The sequence below is a fragment of the Prunus dulcis genome, chromosome 4 (assembly GCF_902201215.1).
Source record: "Prunus dulcis chromosome 4, ALMONDv2, whole genome shotgun sequence".
NCBI classification, from domain to species: Eukaryota; Viridiplantae; Streptophyta; class Magnoliopsida; order Rosales; family Rosaceae; genus Prunus; species Prunus dulcis.
The window spans coordinates 21,125,189-21,148,100 of NC_047653.1; the positions used below are offsets into that span (position 1 = coordinate 21,125,189).

At 36.5% G+C, this 22,912-nt stretch overlaps 1 protein-coding gene and 1 non-coding gene across 2 annotated transcripts; both read left to right on the forward strand.

Annotated features, from left to right (window-relative positions):
• The first annotated feature begins 807 nt into the window (after positions 1 to 807).
• On the forward strand, positions 808 to 17,719 carry LOC117623773 (callose synthase 5). Its single transcript, XM_034354746.1, is given in 42 exon segments — positions 808 to 1,469; positions 1,633 to 1,733; positions 2,560 to 2,681; positions 2,845 to 2,941; positions 3,090 to 3,200; positions 3,301 to 3,426; positions 3,519 to 3,611; positions 3,926 to 4,017; positions 4,154 to 4,280; positions 4,380 to 4,517; positions 4,603 to 4,679; positions 4,777 to 4,855; positions 4,937 to 5,062; positions 5,163 to 5,277; positions 7,041 to 7,375; positions 7,971 to 8,023; positions 8,137 to 8,197; positions 8,301 to 8,382; positions 8,458 to 8,507; positions 8,632 to 8,718; positions 9,346 to 9,468; positions 9,584 to 9,678; positions 9,768 to 9,852; positions 9,922 to 10,082; positions 10,623 to 10,746; positions 10,841 to 10,935; positions 11,066 to 11,183; positions 11,298 to 11,449; positions 12,028 to 12,137; positions 12,221 to 12,346; positions 12,415 to 12,483; positions 12,813 to 13,002; positions 13,110 to 13,224; positions 13,306 to 13,425; positions 13,513 to 13,628; positions 13,723 to 13,806; positions 14,221 to 14,333; positions 14,442 to 14,671; positions 15,398 to 16,195; positions 16,772 to 16,822; positions 16,918 to 17,103; positions 17,263 to 17,719. Coding segments are annotated over 42 exon segments (5,808 nt in total). The 5' UTR covers positions 808 to 1,282; the 3' UTR covers positions 17,551 to 17,719.
• LOC117626831 lies at positions 12,412 to 12,492 on the forward strand. The gene has a single exon (XR_004585650.1). It is a non-coding gene; the product is annotated as a small nucleolar RNA J33 (small nucleolar RNA).
• Positions 17,720 to 22,912: the final 5,193 nt, after the last annotated feature.

A 22,912-nucleotide genomic window follows, 5' to 3' on the forward strand; every position in this document is an offset into this window, starting at 1 on the left:
AGACACCAACAATTCAGCATAAGAGCTAAAAGGCTCCTTTATCAAACCTTCCCCCTTTTCATAATAATTCTCTCTTTGTCTGTCATTCTCAATACCCCCTCCCTCGAGAGTGGTTTTTTTATATTTTAAACTTCTATTTTTTATTTAAACAATAACAATTTGTTACTTTGAAACAAATTATATGATAAAAAAATTATAAACTTATCTTAACCAGTCAACTGGTCTAAATCATGTTGTGAATGTCTTAACCGTTGGTAAAATTTTATAGCTCTGCCGCCATGGAAAAATAAATTGAACCCTCTCCGAGTCAAAAATTGGTTAGGTGGATGTACGTAGGTTTGTAGGCATTGATAATTGGTTTTAAGTGAATTAAGGAAATTAAGTAAACATAGTGTAAAGAAGTAACAAATTAATAGTGACAAGCACACAATAATTAGCTAGGCTTTGATTTAGGTATGCAAATGCCAAGTTTAGGCTGCAACAATGCAGAGGCTTTGGATTTAGGTATGCTAATTTGGGTACATTGAAAATTGGCTACAGCTGGAGATTGAGTGAAGTTTGTTTGTGTAGCAACGCAAAAAAAACGGAGATCCAATCAGGGCTAGACGGAGAAGCTGAAGCGTTCAATTAAATAACCCAAAAAAGAAAAAGACAAAAATAGGTTGGAAAGATTTAACCATCCAAAACCCTCCGAAAACGATGCCCGTCCATCTCCTTTCTTTAGAATTTTTTATATATATATTTATAATAACAAATTAAAATAAAGAAAAAAGAAACAAAAAATAATATAGCCACACCACTCCATGTCCTCTCGTATTCCGCCACGTGTTATTCTCCTAACTGAACCGTACGGTCCCCTTTTTTCCTACCGCAGCTGGCCCCTCTCTCTCTCGCTCCGTATCTGTAAACTGTCCGTACGCATACCACACATTGCTACATAGAAATATAGAGTTTGTTCTTCATCGCTCAGCTGCTTCTTCTTCCTTCTCCTCTTTTTCTCCTATTTGTTCATTTCGTTTTTAAGCAACCAAAGCTAGCAAGGAAAATTTGAATTTTCCTTCTGTTATTTTCTCGGAAACCAAACAGAGCTCTGCATTGCAGTTAATTGTTTCCTTCTTGGAATGCGTTGGTTTGGTGTAGGGAGGTGGCTACATGGCTAGCTAGGGCAATAGCCGAGTGAAGCGCACTATACGTCTTCGTCGTCTTCCAAAACTCAAACAAAACCAGTACAGAGAGAAGATCAGAAGAAAGAGAAACAGAGGCGAAAGAGATTAATTGATTGATGTCCAACTTGGATCCGCCAGGCCCGCAGGGGCTGACGAGAAGGCCGTCAAGGAGCGCCGCCACCACCACCTTCTCTACGGAGGTCTTCGACAATGAGGTCGTCCCATCCGCCCTCGCCTCCATCGCTCCCATTCTCCGCGTCGCCAACGAGATCGACAGAGAGCGTCCTCGCGTCGCCTATCTCTGTACGTCTCTCTCATCTACAAATCAATCAATAACATTCAATAACTAATTTCTTAATTAATTGATTTTCTCAAAATTTTGAGTTGATATTAATTAAATAATAAATTCTTAATAACGGTCCGTTTGAATGAATCATGAATGCAATGTGTTTGTGAAAATGTTAAGGTCGGTTCTATGCTTTTGAGAAGGCACACCGATTGGATCCCAGCTCCAGTGGCCGTGGTGTCAGGCAGTTCAAGACCTTGCTTCTCCAACGACTGGAGAGGGTAAGCCCCTACGCCTAATTTCTCTTATTTTTTTCTGGTTTTTTCATATAATAAAATTAATACAAATCTCATTTTTCATTTTGGAATTATTGGATCATTAATTAATTTTGAATTATTGATTTATCACCTGTGGCGGGAAGATGTTTCGATGAACGAGCAGAGAAATATACCGTATATACTGAAATTGAAAGGTGATGAAGGAGAGTCGTAATCTAATGTGCTCAAGTTCATGCCACAATGCTTGGACGCTGTTTGATTTAATTGCTATGGCTTGGGCCCGCCGTCCCTTTTTTTGTTTTTGTTTTTGAGACCGGGCCCCTCCTATTTTAAAACTCCTATCATTAATTAATTAATTAGCCAGGTGGTTAATTATGAAATTAACTGTGTCCGAAGATTTTACCTTTCTGAGTCTTGCCTTCCCCAAATTTACCCTAACCCGTTACCCAGTCAATATCCAGAACCAGAGAAGAGAAATTGGTAGCTGTTTCATATACCACGTTTCTTCAAATTTCACTAATTTCTTTCGTAGCTCGTATGCATTTGAACTTGTTTACAAGTTCCATTACTGGATTTCTTATTTCTCCATTCTGTGGGTGATGATTGCCAAGGGATGAGTTCAAATGGGGTGGTAAATTGGATTTTAATGAGAGGGCAGAGGACTTTTTCACTGGGTTTCTGCTGGCTTCATGTTGAATAACACTCTCTTCTTTGCTTTGATCAGTGCCTTGTCATTCTCAGTTCCCAATAGAAAATGAAGCTCTGAAATTTGTCTAACCTGTTGTATTATATTTGGCATTGAAGCTGATGTAAAATTTGTTTGAGTCAGGACAATGCGTCCAGTCTTGCTTCTCGGGTTAAGAAGACAGATGCCAGAGAAATTGAAAGCTTCTATCAGCAGTATTATGAGCAATATGTTCGATCTCTTGACCAGGGGGAGCAGGCAGATAGGTATCCTTCTGCATTTCCTCTCCCTCATTATTATTATTATTATTATTATTAGTATTACTATGATTCTTTTCTTTTTCTGTTAAATTTTGAAATACTAGTGTTTTCATAGTACCTTGTATTAATTGTATACTGAATTGGAACTTTTATTCCAAATTCTGAGCAGAGCCCAACTGGGCAAAGCCTACCAGACGGCAGGAGTGCTTTTTGAAGTGCTTTGCGCTGTTAACAAGACTGAGAAAGTGGAGGAAGTTGCTCCCGAGGTTAGTTCCATTATTATTTTATTTAGCTGTTCTATTATAGATCAGAATTTCAATTACATGTATGTCCTGTACCTGAATTAGGCATTCACTGCATGTATCATCTTTGGCCATAATTTAATTTGCAAAAGTATTTCAATGCTGTGAGCAGATTATTGCGGCTGCTAGAGATGTCCAAGAAAAGACGGAAATTTACGCTCCATATAACATTCTTCCTTTGGATTCTGCTGGTGCTACACAGTCTGTCATGCAGCTTGAAGAGGTATTTCATTCTTTTATTGGTGATATACTTTGACATCTTATATTCTTATCAGTGAATTTTCTGGATTTATTAAATTTTGTTTCTTTTTTACTTGTTAAAGGTTAAGGCTGCAGTGGGTGCACTTTGGAATACTCGTGGTTTGAACTGGCCTAGTGCATTCGAGAGCAGGCAGAAAGCTGGTGATCTGGATCTCCTTGATTGGCTAAGGGCCATGTTTGGATTCCAGGCATGTATAACAATGAGCTCTTTTATTGGTTAAGATTCAATCTTTGACTGTGAAATAATGATTAACACAGTGGTCTATATTGGTGGTTACAGAAAGACAATGTCAGGAACCAGAGGGAGCATTTGATATTGCTACTTGCGAATACTCATATAAGGCTTCATCCCAAACCTGAACCTCTTAACAAGGCATGTCTGGTTATCTCAATTTAAATTTTCATTGCAGCAGTTTTACTTTTATGATTTATCTAATATGTTGATAGTAACCACATCAATTATGTAGATGCATGACAGAATTTGTTATGCTCATGCCATTGCATGTGGTCCAGTATAATCTTTCCTTGTGATCTTTTGAATTCCTTTCTCTAAATCCTCTTGCTAACTTGAATGTCGAAATGCTTTTCTCTACTGAGTTCAGAGCACTCCCTTTTTACGAAACATTTTCCCTTTGCATGCCTTTCAACTCTTCCTGGCCTTTAATTAAGCTCATCTATTTTGTGCAGCTTGATGATCGAGCTGTTGATGCAGTTATGGGAAAACTTTTTAAGAACTACAAAACGTGGTGTAAATTTTTGGGACGAAAACATAGTTTAAGGTATGACAGTATCTGCATCAATTTTAATTGGTGTGTGTTTCAAATTTTTTATTTTTACTTTATGCTTTACTTTTTGGATCTTATGTTTGTTTTGCATTATATATTCCTGAAATGTACAAAATCTTGTTCAATGTAGGCTACCCCAAGGTCAGCAAGAAATACAGCAGAGGAAGATACTATACATGGGTTTGTATCTTCTCATCTGGGGTGAAGCAGGGAATGTCCGCTTTATGCCAGAATGTCTATGCTATATTTTTCATAATGTAATATTTGTGGGATTCCTTGTTGGTTAATCTATTTCTGGACTTCTTATGGAAATTATGTGTTGATATTTTACACAATGACGCCTACTATACATTCAGATGGCATATGAACTCCATGGCCTATTGGCTGGAAATGTAAGCATCGTTACTGGGGAAAATATAAAGCCTTCATATGGCGGGGATGATGAGGCTTTTTTGCGGAAAGTTATAACCCCCTTATATCGTGTAATTGAGAAGGTACGTTGCCTCATAAGCATGTGGGTGTTATCAAGTTTCGGGCCTTCATGCTATATACATGACGGTGTTTTTAATGATTTTCCAGGAAGCCAAGAAGAGTGACAATGGAAAAGCTCCTCACCCAGTTTGGTGCAACTATGACGATCTTAATGAATATTTCTGGTTTGTGTAAAAGACGGGGATTTTATTTATTTATTTAGGGCCTCTTATTTCTGTTGAATAATTAAGATGATTCTGATTTAAATTTACATATTTTCAGGTCATCTGATTGCTTCTCTCTTGGTTGGCCCATGCGTGATGATGGTGATTTTTTTAAATCAACGCGTGACTTGGCACAGGTACTCTTACATTCCGAGCCATTGCCGCTACTTTTCTTTTGTTAGTTTTCTGGTTCTTTCATAACAGAAATCTCGTTCCAGGGAAGAAAGGGCTCTAGAGGAAAATCTGGAAGCACAGGAAAATCTTATTTTATTGAAACTCGGACATTTTGGCACATTTTTCGAAGTTTTGATCGATTTTGGACCTTTTATATACTGGCTCTACAGGTATTTACAACAGAATAGAAATTCTAAATGGGACACCATTTGTCCCCTGTTAACTATGACTGCCTGTTTCAATAATATATAATTTGGAACTGGAAAACAGGCCATGTTCATTATTGCTTTTAGAGGGATTTCACCATTGGATATTTTTCAAAAGGATGTCCTAAGAGACCTATCAAGTATTTTCATCACAGCGGCGTTTCTTCGTGTCCTTCAAAGTATGGCATTCTTACTTGAAACTTGAATTCTCAAATATGTCTTACTTTACAAATAGTACTTCTAATTGGTAAGCAGATTGTATCTATGTCCGTACACTACAAGAGCTATTATGTGCCCAAGGCAATAATTAATTTCTGAGAAGTTTCACCATACTTTGTGAAGCTTTATTCTTTGTATGATGTTGGGCACGAAAAGAAAAAGAATGTTATGAAAAATGGCCTTTCATTAACTATATAAATGAAGATGTAAAGATCAAAATTTTTAAATTTTTGGATGATACTAGAAGGGTTTTTTGTTCTTGTATTCTCTAGTTTTCTGGCTGATTGATATAATAGTTTAGCTCTTACAAAAATATTGTTACGCATAGAATTGAGTGTAGACGTGTTTCCAGTGAAATCTTTTTTAATTTTGTCCATATCGAAGGGGGATTCTGCTCACCTGGTCACTAAACACTTTGTTTTCTGGGAAACTCCTCATAAATATTCAAAACCAGAAGTTTCGAGGTCAAATAAGTGCTGTGGGTTAGGCAATATGGTTCACATATACGTTTTGAGGTCAAACAGGGGAGTCCCCCCTGTTCACTATGATTGCCTGTATAATATATGGAGTCATCAGGGGCCTTTCTTGTATTCCCTATTTGATGGATAGCCCTTCTCTTTCTCCTTTCATCTCATCATATGCAATTTGGAGGTTGAAATACCTCTAGAGGTTTGGTTGCTAGCTTGGATTATTGCTCATGGGAGAAGACCCCATGAGTCTGTGATGTAGTTCAGAGGACAAGACCTTCTCTTTGTCTCCTTCCTCAATGGTCTGTGATGTACAAAGATGGAATCGAGAGTATGCACCATTTTTTCCTGCACTGTCTGGCTGCCTTATCCCTCTGGATAAAGCTGTTCAGGGAGACCAATCTGTGTTGGTCTATTTTGTGAGAGGCATAAGTTCTTTGGTTTGAGGAAGAAGGTTATGGTTCTGGGATGATGCGCAGTGATGGCTGTTTTTGGGACAATTGGGTGGAGAGGAATACAAAGATATTTGACAATATGAGGGGTGAGGAGATTGATTGTTTGTGGGAGAGGGTTCTCTTTTGGGCATTTCTATGGGCTTCAATCTCTTCTGAGTTTAGGGATACTTATTTCTTTGGAATTTTTACAAATTGGAATGCAGCTATTTTTAGTGTCTTTTGCTTCTTTGCTGGTTATCTGTTGTTTTTAAGGTTGTTGGCCTGGAGCGAGCCTCCAATAGAGGCAATTGAAGTTAGTGAGCCCTATGTTGGGCAACTATCTCCTGCTGTTTAAGAGTTCTCTAGTCCATTGTCTTTCTTGTTTTTCTCTCATTTTAATGAATTTTTGTTTCATATAGAAAAAGTGATTTGAAAGAAATATGAATTTTTCCATTGAGAGAGGAAACATGGGAAGGAGACTAGGTGTATTTTAGCCTCATAGAAAAGGAGGGGAAAAGAGGAAGTGAATTGAAATTTGAATCTTGTTGATTAGTAGTTATAGACTAGTATCTAAAGAATTGTCCTAAGCTGAATAGTTTTCTATCCATTGTGTTGTAGAAAGCATTGTCCACATTGGATGTTGCTAATGCTGTTCCTTTGTACTTCCTTGCCTACCTTCTTCTGAGTTTTTCACTCATTCTTCCACTGTTCCATGTGCATTCTCTTAAGCTTGTTTTTCTTCGAGTTCATATGGAAATGGAAATTTGTACTCAAGTAAGGTTTATATTAATTTGTTCATATCTACTTTTCATTTTGATGTAGGTATTTTGGATATTGTTTTGAACTTCCCGGGATATCATAGGTGGAGGTTCATTGATGTGCTGAGAAATATTCTCAAGATAATTGTTAGTCTTGCATGGGCAGTCATTCTTCCTTTGTTTTATGTGCATTCCTTCAAGGATGCCCCTAAACAAATTTTAGATGTACTTTCGTTCCTTAAAAAAATAGATGGTGTTCCTGCTTTGTATATCATGGCTGTTGCAGTATATTTGCTGCCAAATTTACTCGCAGCAGTTTTGTTCCTGTTCCCGCTGCTCCGGCGTTGGATTGAAAACTCAGACTGGCACATCATTAGGTTCCTATTGTGGTGGTCACAGGTATTTCTGTTTAACTTGATTTTTTCTTTCCTGAATTTTCTTGCATGATTTCTGCTATATTTTACTTGGGGTTGACTTAGCGGATGACAGTGTGTCATGGTATAATCTTGTGATTGATGCTGGCAAATGGCTAGACCATCCGAATGCATGAGACGAAAATACTGTGTAGTATCCAAAATCCTTTTTTCTCGTCATAGTTTGTCATATGATTAAACCTAGTATGAAACCAAGAGCTTGGAGTTCATAATAAGTTTTTCCTGGTAAAGGATTCACATATTTATCTTTTAACTCAAATGTACTTGCACAGTTTACTTACTTGGTGTAATCTATTTGGATTCATTAAGTTAGCTTCCCTTACTTTTGACATTAGTTACTCAGTGTACTTAAAGAATTTACTTGATATTATTTTCAACGCACTTTTTTATGCGATTTTTTTTTCTGTGAAAAAAAACTCTTGTTAAGTCAGTGAAATTTCTTTGTTTTTTTAATATATTTGAATCCAAACTAAATCCTTATATTCCTTTTGCATAAAAAAATTAATCGTTTCCAACTAAACTGTAAAAAATGGTATTGATTAATCTTTATTTTTCTGCAGCCAAGAATCTATGTTGGGAGGGGAATGCATGAAAGTCAATTTTCCCTTATAAAGTGAGTTTGATGAGGAACATGCACCGAATTTCACCCCAACTATATGTACTTTCCGTTTTTCTTTTGGGTTGATTGTTTGAGATTTGTGTTCTGTTTTCCTATGCAATTTTCAGGTATACCATTTTTTGGGTGCTGCTTTTGGGTTGCAAGTTTACAGTAAGCTATCTTATCCAGGTGAGATGTAATTTAAATTTTTTATGATTTTTTAGATTTTTCTTAATGAATTATGTAATGATCAATTATTGTGTTCTTAATTTGCTGTCTGTCTTTTCTGCAGATAAAACCTCTGGTGAAGCCAACAAGAGATATTATGAACATTCGTCGCGTAGAGTATGAATGGCATGAATTTTTCCCTAACGGTAATCATTTTCAATTGCTTCAGTCTCTACATGATTTTCTATTTGCACTTCTATGCTAATCTTTTATTGATGCAGCTCAAAACAACTATGGAGCGGTTGTGTCACTCTGGGCACCAGTAATCTTGGTCTGTGTTATGTATATCTTCCCCATGTTTGAATAATCTTGCTAGTTTTCTGAGTTTGTCAGGATGTAATTTTGTCACATTTCTTCAATAAACCATCTCAAACTATTTCACGAATTCAATGCAGGTTTATTTGTTGGACACTCAAATATGGTATGCTATCTTTCAGACTATATATGGTGGTGTTGTTGGAGCATTTGATCGTCTGGGAGAGGTGATCCTTCTGCTCTCTCTCTTTCTCTCTCTCTCTCGCACTATTTTTCCCTCTTCTGAAATTATTTGTTACCTTGTGTCATATTGTGCATTCATGAAATTATACATCAGGGAAGATAAAATCTGTCTGACATCTGTCGAGATAGAACTGGCTGACTTCTGCTCTGTCATTCTTTATTACTGAACACGATATCTTGGCCAATTTTTCTAGCTTTATTTTTTTTTTCCAAAAGAAAAAAAGTAGATAAATTGGGTCCCATTCTTGCATACTTCTGTATTTGGATTCTGGCTTTGAGAATTGAATCTTAGTTTTTAAAATCTCAATAAGAAATTTTTTCTGGTTTCAAATTTTCAATATTGGTGTTGTTCCCATATCAATTTGTCAGACTTGTTTGAGAGCAATTAAGATGGATCATATCCTAAGCCAAATAAATAGCATACTTAGCTGCATATATTTATGTTGTTTAAGCCAATCATGTAGTCCATGTTATTGAAGGCTTTTTTCATACGTATTTGCTATCAAGAACATGACTATCATCATGGTGTATTCTAATTGAAAAGTAGTCTTTATATGCCTCATCTTTAATTTGTCTCTGTTTGGTATTCATACATTTTTTGCCTTTTACAGATTCGAACCCTAGGTATGCTGAGATCACGGTTCCAGTCTCTGCCCGGTGCATTCAACACATATCTAGTGCCTTCGGATAAGTCAGCCAAAAGGGGGTTCTCTTTCTCAAAGCGTTTTGTGGAGGTTGATTAATGTTTTTACAACTTTCATACTTGAATATAATCTTTAAGCAGTTTATAATTAGCACACCCTGAAATGAGCAAATTGATAGTTAGCATTGGTGATTTCATGCCCGTAGATTACAGCAAGCAGGAGAAGTGAAGCTGCAAAGTTTGCTCAGTTGTGGAATGAAGTGATATGTAGCTTTCGTGAGGAAGATATCATTTGCGACAGGAAATGCTCCCCAACATAGTTATATTGTTCATTTCTTCAGCCTCTTATTCATCATGAGGTAAAACTAAATTGGGTTTCTTTTACTTCAGGGAAATGGATTTGCTGCTGGTTCCTTATTCATCAGATCCCAGCCTGAAGATAATTCAGTGGCCACCCTTCTTGCTTGCTAGCAAAGTAAGGACAATTCCTTTGAAACTTGTTTTTGTTGCTAGGTTTTATTGTTGACTTTGTCTACCTTTACAGATCCCAGTAGCATTAGATATGGCAGTACAATTTAAATCCAAGGACTCCGATCTCTGGAAGCGGATATGTGCGGATGAATATATGAAATGTGCTGTGATTGAATGCTATGAATCTTTCAAACATGTCCTTGGTGCTCTGGTAGTTGGAGAAAATGAGAAAAGGTTGTTACTGCTACATTGTTTTTCATTAGTTAAATATTTGTGTTCAAGTTATAATTCCCAAACATTGATAAATGATTTTCAGACCTGTATAATTTCATGCAAACAGTATTTAGAGCCTTTAGTTTTTGCTAAAATCTTCCCATCATTCATCTTTGGTCCCATCCCCCTCTCATGGATGATAGTTTTGTGGTTAATTCAGTTGTGTCCTCTATAGTTAATGTTTTGTGGTTCCACTTTTGTTGTCATTTTTTGCAAGTTATTTAGTGCTGGATTCTTTGTGTTATTAGATAAAAAATCTTTTACGGGGTTGACTCTCTTGACAGTGATTCAGTTTGTGATTTTTGAATCCTATAAATTGAGATTCAGTTCGTGATTTTTGAATGCTATAAATTGGGGTTCTCATAATATGATGTATGACTACCACTTGAAGGTTGCGTTCAATTTATTTTTGTTGAGTCGGTGTAGATTATTCAAGAACAATTTTAAATTCATCTTACTTTGATCATTGATAAAATTTCTGATTGGGTTATTATTTCACAGGATAATTGGCATCATCGTTAAGGAAATTGAAAGTAACATTTCAAAGAATACATTTCTTGTAAATTTTAGAATGGGTTCTTTGCCCACTCTCTGCAAGAAATTTGTAGAGCTTGTGGGGATCTTGGTGAGTCATAAACGAAAGAAACATTAAATCTCAAGAATTCACTTTTCTTGGCCGTTATGTTAATAGAAACTTACAACTTTCTTTCATGTTGCAGAAAGACGCTGATTCATCCAAGCTATCTTCAGTGGTGTTGTTGCTTCAAGATATGCTGGAGGTAGTCACTCGTGATATGATGGTGAATGAGATCCGGTTGGTAAACTTTAGTAACATTAAATTTGGAGTAAAATATTTAATTTGTTACTTGGATAATCCTAATGCTTGAATGCTTCCACTATAAATCTTAAACAGTGCTTGAATTTTCTCGTGTAATATTTTGTAGAGAGTTGGTTGAAGTTGGTCATAGTAGCAAGGACTCTGGAAGGCAACTCTTTGCTGGCACTGATGCAAAACCGGCAATAGTGTTCCCTCCTCCAGTTACAGCACAGTGGGAAGAACAGGTACGCATATTTAGAACAACTCAAAATAATTTAAGTAATTTAATTTTCAGAAATAATCCTATGCTAGCTAATTCTATGAAAGATGACACCTTTTTTGGCTGATTATCATTTTAGATAAGACGCCTCTATCTGCTATTAACGGTTAAGGAATCTGCCATTGACGTACCAACAAACCTTGAAGCGCGGAGAAGGATTGCATTTTTTACAAATTCACTGTTCATGGATATGCCACGTGCTCCCCGAGTCCGTAAAATGCTTTCATTCAGGTTTGTTTATAGGTCAATTCTTCCTTAAACCGAATTGTTTGATTCTTATTTTGCTCACTTGAATTTAAATCATTAGATATGGTAGATCTTTGAATATGTACACCCTTAAAATATTGGAACATTAAAAAACATCAAGAATTACAAAATGGCCAAAGATAAAGAGGCATAGGCATCGCCTCTCAATCCAATCCGCCTTCCCTGCCGCGCCCCCCCCCCCCCCCCAACACACTCTTGATACGAAAAAAACCTCCCGCCATAAAAGCTTGTTCAAAAGGTGCTCTTGCCCCTTTTCTTTAGTTAGCATTGATTTCAAATCAACTGAGGATTTCAGATTTGTGATTGGTTTCTCCTTCTAATCTTTAATCAGTGGGAGAATAGGTTTTTTTTTTTTTTTTTTTTTTTTGGGTATTCAATTGAAAGTTACTCAAACTTTTATTTATTTATTTATATATCATTTAAGACATGAAACCTTTTAGGTTTTTCGATGGGCCAATATCCTTAATAACAGGCCAAGCTTTTGAGCTTTCACATGTCTTCTCCATCACATAATCATTATATTACATTGTTTCCATTGACAGCATCATGACCCCATACTACAGTGAGGAGACTGTATATTCCAAAACTGACCTTGAGATGGAAAATGAAGATGGTGTATCAATCATATATTACTTACAGAAGATATTCCCAGGTTAGTAAAACTGTCTTTAGTATGCTTGAATCCTTTGAAGTCAATGGGTAAATGATGTAACTGTCATTTTGTGACTTTTCTAGATGAATGGAATAACTTCATGGAGCGACTTAATTGTAAAAAGGATAGTGAAATATGGGAAAATGAAGAAAATGTTTTGCAGCTTCGTCATTGGGTCTCCTTACGAGGACAAACTCTCTGCAGGACAGGTATTTGATCCATCATCATCTTCTCTATGAAGTTTTATTTCTGGTACTAATTTGTTATGGCGTTGCAGTCAGAGGAATGATGTATTACCGACGAGCTCTGAAGCTTCAGGCTTTTCTTGACATGGCTACTGAAAACGGTAAGACTAAGAGCATGGTATCTGTTTCTCCCATAATGTTCAACTAGTCAAAGAAAAAAGAAAGAAGAATTTAACGTGTATAAAATCTAGTGCCATCATCATGCCTAAGATCTCTGCCTTACTTAAGTATGCAAGATACTAGATGGCTACAAAGCCATATTATTTTCTGGGGGCATTTGTTTGGTTTTCTCTTGTCATGTATGGATTTTGGTGTGCATATTATGTTCCATTTTCAATTTTTTTTCAATCTTTTCATTGTAAGCAGTCTAGTGAAGCTGTTACTTTGGAGGTAAATGTGTTGGTTTCTGATCATTTTTAGTTATAAGCAGAGATACTAGATGGCTACAAAGCCATCACGGTTCCATCAGAGGAAGAAAGGAAAAGCCAGAGATCCCTTTATGCTCAATTAGAAGCAGTGGCTGACCTTAAATTCACCTATGTTGCTACCTGCCAAAACTATGGCAATCAGAAAAGAAGCGGAGATCGACGTGCAACAGACATCTTGAATCTGATGGTTAAGTATGTTCTCTGCCTGATAAGTCAGAATATTTTGCAATTTGATCCCTTGAAGTTAGTGTTTCTGAGCTCATTATTCTTGAAGATTCTTATTCGTTGTTCTCCTACAGTAATCCCTCTCTTCGGGTTGCATATATTGATGAAGTTGAAGAGAGAGAGAGTGGTGGAAAGGTCCAAAAGGTTTACTATTCTGTGTTGGTTAAAGCTGTTGACAATCATGACCAGGTAATCCTTTGACCTCATAACAGAACCACTATGTTGCTTGCTTGTACCTAAAACACTGATTATTGTCTTAATTCTCCAAAGGAAATATATCGTATAAAATTGCCGGGTTCGGCAAAGATTGGGGAAGGGAAACCTGAAAACCAGAACCATGCTATAATTTTTACTCGAGGAGAAGCTCTTCAGGCCATTGACATGAACCAGGTGAAATTTATTGAATCTGAAATTATGATTGTTTCTCTTTAGATTTTCATGCCAACTGAAATGTTTGACTTTTACAATTTCTTGTAGGACAATTACTTAGAAGAAGCTTTTAAAATGCGGAACCTTCTTGAAGAATTTAATGAGGACCATGGAGTGCGTCCACCTTCTATTTTAGGTGTTCGTGAGCATATCTTTACTGGAAGGTTTGTTACTTTTAATTATTACCAGCTATACATTGTATTGTTACATTTATATCTTGTACTCATAATAAATTTGATTTCTACTTGTGAACTGCAGTGTTTCTTCATTGGCCTGGTTTATGTCAAATCAAGAAATGAGCTTTGTGACCATAGGTCAAAGAGTTCTTGCAAGACCTTTGAAGTAAGTTTTCTCTTCATTATTTAACAAAGTAATCCAAGGCAATTGTTTAGACAGATCTAAATTATTTTTAAAATAGAGTAGTAGTACATTTTGCCAGAAGCATTTCAGATGAGACTTCATTAGCAGATGAATGTTGCCATAGTTTGGAGGTGTGTTTCTGTCTGTTGATATAAGTAGCAGTTGGTGATCTGAATTATGTAGGGTTATTAAACAGTGAACTATCTATCCTCTCTCATGTTACCCTTCTTCTCCAGTCTCCTTTTCTTTTCCATCTTCAGGTCACTCTTTTCTTTTTTCTTTGACCATGTTGAATATTTGGGCATCAGTTCTGGACGAAATGGGAACTATTATTCATTTCTCTGGATGTTGTGAAATGAAATTCATCTGATATATATAAACTATTTGTTGGTTTAGGATTCGGTTCCACTATGGACACCCAGATGTCTTTGATAGAATCTTCCACATTACTCGTGGTGGCATGAGCAAGGCTTCCCGTGGCATCAATCTGAGCGAGGACATCTTTGCTGGTAACCTTCTTGAATACAACACGCATGCACACACGCATGCATAAATGTGTGCCGGCGCACACGCACATCTTCCATGCATGCTTTATGATATGAGTTTTTCCTATGTAGGCTTTAACTCAACGTTAAGGCGAGGGAATGTTACTCACCATGAGTATATCCAAGTTGGGAAGGGTAGAGATGTTGGGCTCAATCAAATCTCTCTCTTTGAAGCTAAAGTTGCTTGTGGTAATGGAGAGCAGACACTTAGCAGGGATATCTACCGCTTAGGGCACCGTTTTGACTTCTTTCGAATGATGTCCTTTTATTTTTCGACAATAGGGTTTTATATCAGCGCAATGGTAATCCTTGCTTTTTCATTTTCACCTTTTGTTTCTTTTTAGTCTTAGAATATTACTGCATTTATTTAATTTTCTATTCTCCAGTGAAATCATCCTCAAATATGTTTAGAAATAGTTTTGGTGAACTGGACTTAAGTTGATTCATTCAAATTAATGAACCGGAGTAAATAAATTACCATGAACTTTTCATGCTTCTATGTATTAGAGCCTGTTGTGTTAGCAAATGTGGGGAAGCCATAATTATATACATGTTTTATGGCATCTCCTTGCCTCTACGGTTACCATTGATAATATACCACTTTCCTAATGTCTTTTAATGTCAAGAGTTAGTCCCACTGTCTATTCTCCCATTTGATGAAGACAAGTAATTAGCGTACGTGTTGTGGAGTGTTCAGTATCAATTGCTACATTACATAAATAGTAGGTGGTTGATCTGTACTGATCCACTGTTTGTGGCAGTGTGGTTCAGTTGTACTTGATAAAAAAATATGGAAACTATCTCCAATTTTTTCCAAAAGTTATGCTATACTGTCCTACATTATCCTTTATTACATCTCCCAAACCACTCTTCCTCACTCATCCATCACGTTTCCAATAAAAACTATCTTGGTGTGAATCCAATATTGGAAAGCACAGTTCTTAGGGTAATGGAACAACTGAGGATTCACTTTCATTTCTATTCTATTTGCTTTTTCTTACTAACATGAGCGTTTTCTTGTTATGCAGTTGGTTGTCCTTACAGTCTATGCTTTCTTATACGGAAGACTTTACTTGTCATTGAGTGGAATGGAGAAGACAATTGTTAATTATGCTGCCACCAGGGGAAATAATGTTCTGCAATCAGCCATGGCTTCACAATCTGTTGTCCAATTAGGTCTTTTGACTTCCTTGCCCATGATCATGGAAATTGGACTAGAAAGAGGGTTCAGAACAGCAATAGGGGACATGATAATTATGCAGCTGCAACTAGCATCTGTTTTCTTCACCTTTTCTCTTGGTACAAAGGTTCATTATTATGGGCGAACAGTCCTGCATGGCGGGGCTAAATACAGAGCAACTGGCCGTGGCTTTGTTGTCCGGCATGAAAGGTTTGCTGAGAACTACAGGATGTACTCAAGGAGTCACTTTGTGAAAGGCCTTGAACTTATGATGCTTCTTATAGTTTATCAGATTTATGGTTCAGCAGCGACTGGTTCATTATCATATCTCTTCGTCACATTCTCCATGTGGTTCTTAGTGGTTTCATGGCTGTTTGCTCCCTTCCTATTTAACCCTTCCGGATTTGAATGGCAAAAGATAGTGGAAGATTGGGATGATTGGTCAAAATGGATAAGTAGTCATGGTGGTATGGGTGTGCCCGCAACCAAGAGCTGGGAGTCCTGGTGGGATGAGGAACAGGAGCACCTGCAGTACACTGGGTTTTTGGGACGGTTTTGGGAGATTGTTCTTGCTCTGCGCTTCTTTCTCTTCCAATATGGAATTGTGTACCATCTAAATGTGGCCAGGCGTGATAAAAGCATCATGGTAAACATTATTACTTTTCTTTTAACTTCCGCGTTTGCTTCTTTGTCTATCTAAGATGCAACAAATTCCAAATTCTTTCAAGCTCACCAGCCATTCAGAACTTCTTGTCTGCATGCTATATCCTTTGTTCTGAACTGAAATCTAGATTTTTTCCTTGTAACTAATGGAACTGTAAAAAGAACTGAGTTGGGCCTAGATGCTGCTGCAATGGATGTATAAAGGTTTAAGAAAGGAAATCATGTGATGATAAAGACAAAAAAAAAAGAAAAAAAAGAAAAGGAAATCATGTGATTATAGAACAGGGCTAATATGGAAGGTCCTTAGGTACTAGGAGATCATAATGCTGGGACAAGGATGATAAAAAGAGCTTTGAAAAGAAAATAAGAGTAGTCTTGTGTGCTTTTCCTAGGCGTAGATGAATTGGGATTACATATATTGCTTAAATATGTCTTAGGAGGTCTTTACGTTGGGAATTTGATGATTCAAGAAAAGTATTCAAATGCAGAAGTTTTGCTCAAACTCCTATAATTAATTAATTTATTCTCTTTTGGTTCTAACGAAGAATTAAAATTCCAGGTTTATGGTCTGTCGTGGCTGGTCATTGTTGCTGTCATGATCATCCTAAAGGTTAGTTTTCAAACTTTAAGTACTTTCTGATTGTAAGTTAAATTATCTTATGTCAAAAAATTTATTCTACTGAGTGGTGAACCTCTGAATTGCAGGTTGTGTCCATGGGTAGAAAAAGGTTCAGTGCAGATTTCCAGCTGATGTTCAGACTTCTCAAATTGTTCCTGTTTATTGGGTTCGTTGTCACTCTTGGGATGCTTTTTAGTTTCCTTAGTCTCACTGTTGGTGACATCTTTGTTAGCTTGCTGGCCTTCTTGCCTACTGGATGGGCGCTACTACTGGTACATGCCACTCATATCTGAAATCTACTTTCGTTTGTATTTACTGTGGTCTCATAATGGAAATAGGAAACATGACGTATGAAGAACAATTTAGTACTTGAGTTTTACATGTTAAACAACTTTTGGGGTATACTAAGTATGGTGTTTTTGCATGAGCAGATGTCACAAGCATGCAAGCCAATGGTGAAGGCCCTGGGAATGTGGGGGTCTGTGAAAGCTCTAGCAAGAGGGTACGAATACGTGATGGGGCTGGTTATCTTTGCACCAGTGGCTGTTCTGGCATGGTTCCCATTTGTCTCAGAGTTCCAGACCAGGCTGCTATTCAACCAAGCTTTCAGCCGAGGGCTTCAGATCCAACGTATTCTTACTGGTGGGAAGAAGCACAAGTCAAACTAACCAAACAAACAAACAACCATTACAGAATTATATCCATGTAATAATATGTAGAGAGATGAAAAGGAGTAGAATGAGTACAGCAGCATGAGGATGTATAATATTGTTTGTTACATGCAATGTAATATTAGAATCATCCACCGTATGAAAATGCAAATTAAGGGCTATTCTTTCTCAATTTTACTGAACAAACAAGATTTAAAAAATCAGCTCTTTTTTCTTCTTTCTTCTTCTTGTTACAAACTGTGTCATGTGAATTTTCAGTTTAGAGCTGTTAGCGATTTTCCCCTTGGGTTACAGAGGATTCCAAATTTTTATCTAAGAGGGTTTTGCTTTTTAAGATTATGTGGGTATTAGTTTTGAGGTTATTCGAGTCTATGTAAGTGACTTTTTTGCTGTATTTGAAAGTTTTTATTAAAATTGATATTTTTGAAAATATGGGCTAAATTTTTTATAACTACTTGTGAGCGCTCTATACCCAAGACATACCAAAACGAGGCGAAAAAAATGAGCTAAACTAGCTCGGAATCAGCTTTTCTGTTTGGCTTCTGGCATTCTCTGTTATCAGTTTAACAAACACAAAAAGTCCCTTGTGGATTAATTTGAAGTTGAATCAAGCAAACGCCAGGACTTTTGAACATTTCATTGTCACATTGGAAAAAATCGATTAGAAACCAAATGGCTGGTCTTTGTTGGACGAAATTGAATCCATCAATCAAACACATGAAGTAATTATTCAATCTGCAGGTAGGCCTAATTGTACGCTCACAAACCTTCCTATTTAGTTTTGTGGGCATTTAAAGGATAAATTTGACTGCCGACTGTGTGGTTGATTGAATAATTCTTAAAGGATTTATCAAATGGGTTTTGGTCTCTTGGGAATTTTAAGACGATGCTTGGGTTTAGCTTTTCTTTTTTGGTCAAAATGATATTTCATTAAAAGATCCGGAAACATAACACGAGTCAAGCAAAACACCAAAACTGTTGTAAACTAAAGAGAAATTGGAGAGGGAATTTAGATAGAGAGAAAGTAGAGAGAGTGATATCTGTATTGAAGATTTCTCTTTTCTTATCTATTACAATGAGGGATGTGTTCTATTTGTAGGCAGAGCCTTCCAACATGTGGGCTCCACTTTCTTATAATTTACAACAAAAACAACATAACATGAAGAGTTATATAATAGATTCTGAGCCTCTACATTTAGGCAATGTGCATTTACCTGCATTTCATAAAACAATAATCTTAAAGGCACCAACTTATTTACCAACTTTTGTGACACCAAATTATGTGGCACATGACATGGCAACTCATGTAATTTGCCACGTCATCTTCTTAATTACTCAAGTTTTAACTTAATTATTTAGTCCCTAAAAACTTAAATGACTTATAATTAAAAAAGCTTAAATGCCAAGTTCCAACGGCTCCCCAAATTTCCCAGATTTGCCATGGCCTTCTTCCTCCCCAATTCGGTTATAGCCTTCTTCCCTTCCATGGCCTTCTTCTCCCCCAATTCTGCCATGGTTTCCGTCAAATTCAACATACAAAAATACAAATCCAAAAACTTTCACACCTCACATTATATTGTATTATGATAAACAAAAAGTTGAGATCATTATAGTCCCCCGAGTCAAAATGCGAAGACAGTCTGTGGATCTCATTGATAATCGGAAGAATTGTCTGCACCCTATTGCCCAAACTCCCTTTTAGTCCATACACCATCATCGCTCGTGAATCCGACTCCAACACAATCATGTGATCTCCATTATGAAAACCAAAATTTGATACCACTCAGAGCTGCCTCCGCTTCCATAGCTAAAACAGATGCGCACACACTCACTTTTGCAAGACCACCACAAAAAATCCCTCTGCACAGTGGCGGTTCTAGGATTCGGAAGCCGGCTGGGCAAAACCTATCTAATAAACTCGACGGTACAAGTGAATTTCATTAATAAACATTAAAAAATACATATAGTGAGGGGGGACGTAATGAGCCTTACCCTCAAATGCATCTATATCTACAAATACAAAAACTAAAATAAAAACAAAAAGTAAATGCAATGCAATGCAATACAAAGTAACACTATTTAAATATAAAATTTAACCCTACAAGGCTTAGAACTCTTAAATTCCTCAATTATCGATGCATTGTCAATAGTATTGGCAAACTCTCTTTTAATGTGGAGGCTCATACAGTCAGCAAAATATCCATCACTTATAGTGCTTCGAAATCGATTCTTAATAATTTTCATACATGAGAAAGCTCGTTCCATTGTTGTTGTAGGAATAGGAAGAGTCAACACCAACCGAATCAACCTGTCAATCAAATAGTAGTTTTTCCCCAAAGTTGTTTCAACCAATTATTGACATAACTGAGGAAGAGTAGTGATTTCCTTAAAGCATGGAAGGCGTTTTATATCATTTTGAAAATACGTGAGCTCTACTGCTAAAGCTTTCAACTCCTGAGGAAGGAAATCAGCAGGATAGAATTTCTCTGCAAGTTTACATATATGCCTAATATTGAATGACATGAAAGAATTACGCAGATCCAATGCTAAGCTAAGAGTAAGAAGTTCAACTGTTTGCTATGAAAATCTATCATTTAACTCCCTCATCATGCAATCTATAACATCATTAAATACATCAATGTGATAGACACGCTCATTGTAATAAAATCTTATGTTGGCAAGAACGACGTGTGCCCATCATATAACGACCACCCATATTAGGAACATCAACACAATAGTTCACAAAATGATACCACACTCATGAATAAATCATCCCAACCATGTTCCCTCATATCTTCAAGTTGCATTTTTGTGTTCTCAACAAAATTTAAAGCACTTACAATGTCTTGAGTTTTCGTCTGAAATGCTTGACAAAGAAAATTGGTCAATCCCATAATTTTTTTCCATCAAAACCAATCAAAACACCAACTCAAAAGATATCATAGCAATATACTTACTCTTTGCATCACCACGAAACTGTTGGTTAGGTCCATGATCACTGATTTCCAAAAGAAGTAATTTAGTCTCTTTAAATAGACTCATCAAACTTGTAATACAGATAAAATGAGATCCCCAACGAGTTGCTCCAGCTCGTTTCAAAGTACGAGCTTGATTAAGTCCTTTACCTGTCTCAAGTTCCCCATAATCCAACAACTCCTTGAGTTCAGTTTTTCGAATTAAGTTTAACTCATTAAAGCGCTTAGCAGAAGTACTAACAAAATTCACAATGTTTGTCAGAATTTAAAAAAAAATCTCCATACAACTTTCACATCTTTAGCTGCTCCATTTAATGCTAATTGCAAGCGAAGAGCAAAACAATGCACATAATATGCATATGGAAATCTTCAAGAAACAATGCTTGTAATCCATTCTATGAACCATGCATATTACTAGCACCATAATACCCTTCACCACACATATTTTCCACTAGAATGTCGTTATTACCAAGCACTTTGCATATCTCTTTTTTAAGAGTCAAGGTATTAGTGTATCCAACACTCACAATGTCGAAAAAAAAGGCTCACGAATAAATCCTTGACCATCAACAAATCTTATAATAATAGCCATTTGTTCTTTACCCGATTCATCAACAAAAATACAAAAATTTGTTCTTCCCAAGTTCTCTACAAATTCTCTTCCTCACCTTGGTAGCAAAAATATGCAACATTTGTTTTTGTATGTCATTGGAAAATACTAAGCATTTTGATGAGCCTTATCTAGGACAACTTTCTCAACTTCCATATTCATTCTTGCAAAACACTTTATGATTTCAATGAAATTGCCTCGGTTAGATGAGTCAGTGAATTCATCATGGCATAGAAAAGCCAATGCTTAATTTGCTAGATACCTAATGCCCTCTATTGTGGTTGTAAGTCGCAACCGATTGTCCATCACTTGTTGATTTGATTGCTTTTCTACCACTTCTTCAATATGAACAGATGAATTTTTTAAGCTAATCCACTTTTGCATAGGAAGATGATGTGGTGAATTTAGTTTGCCTACATGATGTTGAAATGCACAATAATTCCCACCAATACTCTTCCAACATTGAAACCCATCAACAGTAAATGCCGGAAATGATTAAGTTCTATCAAACAAGAAACAAGGAAAACAAAATGCCTTGTTCTTAGCAACTGAATACTCAAGCCAAGAGAATTGACCAAACCACTTTTTATTAAATCAACGTAAGATTTTCCCGTCTAAGTGGCTTGGATAATCTTCTAACTCAGGTTGACATGGCCCTAAAAGAATATATGCTCTTCGCACATTATCTTGTTCATTCACCGAATATTTGCACATTAGACGACGTAATCCTGGATCACGTTCAAGATAATTGATATTAAAATCTTGATCATCATTGACTCTTTGACTCTCAACTCTTTCAACTTGAGGCTCAACAATGGGAGACTCGGGAAGATTTTGCTCATATGGTAGAAAAAGAAGTGCTAGGCATCGTATTAGATGATGACCCATCATTCTTTTTCTTAAAAAAAAACAACAAGTTCGTTATTTTCTTGGGGCTCGGATTGTGATCCGACATAATAAAAGATAACCTATAAATAATATGTAGAAATGATTTTAGTCAAACATGTCAACAACAACAAAACTAATTATCATAATATAATCAATGCATTTAATCAAACATACCAACACAACACACAAATCAAACATCTCAACAATACCAACAATAAATTAAATATCTCAACAAAATTCCTAAAATCAAAGCCCTAATTAATTTCAACAAAATCTCTCAATTAGAATTCATTCCTAATTAAACCTTAGAATATTTTCTATTCAAATTAAAGAGCATAAGATAACTAAAAATGAGAGAATGGGAGAAGAATACTTGTTGCCAAGAAGAGAAGTTGCTCCTGCAAAGAAGTTGAGAGTTGAATTGATGGTAGCTGAAGGTTGAGATGGAGAGAAGTTGAAGTGTTGATATTTTGCAGAGAGAGTTTCTGTTATGACTGCTGAGAGCTGAGTCTGCACAGGATCCCCTTTAATTTTGGGAAATAGCCCAAAATGCCACCATTTTTATAATTGTAACTGAAAATACCACCCTTTTTTTAAAAATTTGGAACTATAACCTATAAATAGAATTTTATTGTCCCCTTATTGCACAGATATCACTTTTGCTGAAATTTTATTGTCTCTGTTTTGCTGAAGTTCTCTCTCGGGTCTGTCTCTTCGCTGCGCTCTGTTTCTCTTCACTCTCCGGTGGCTTTGCTCTGAATCTGTGGTCCTTCAGCTCTCAGTCTCTCCTCACTCAGCTCCGACTGTCTCTTCTCTCTTCCTCTCCCAGCGACAGGTACTGTTCATCGGCACTTTCTTACAGTTTAAGGGTTTCTCTGAAGTTGTTTTAGGGTTTATGCATTTCTCTGAAATTGGCTGAGGGGTTTGTTGTAATTGG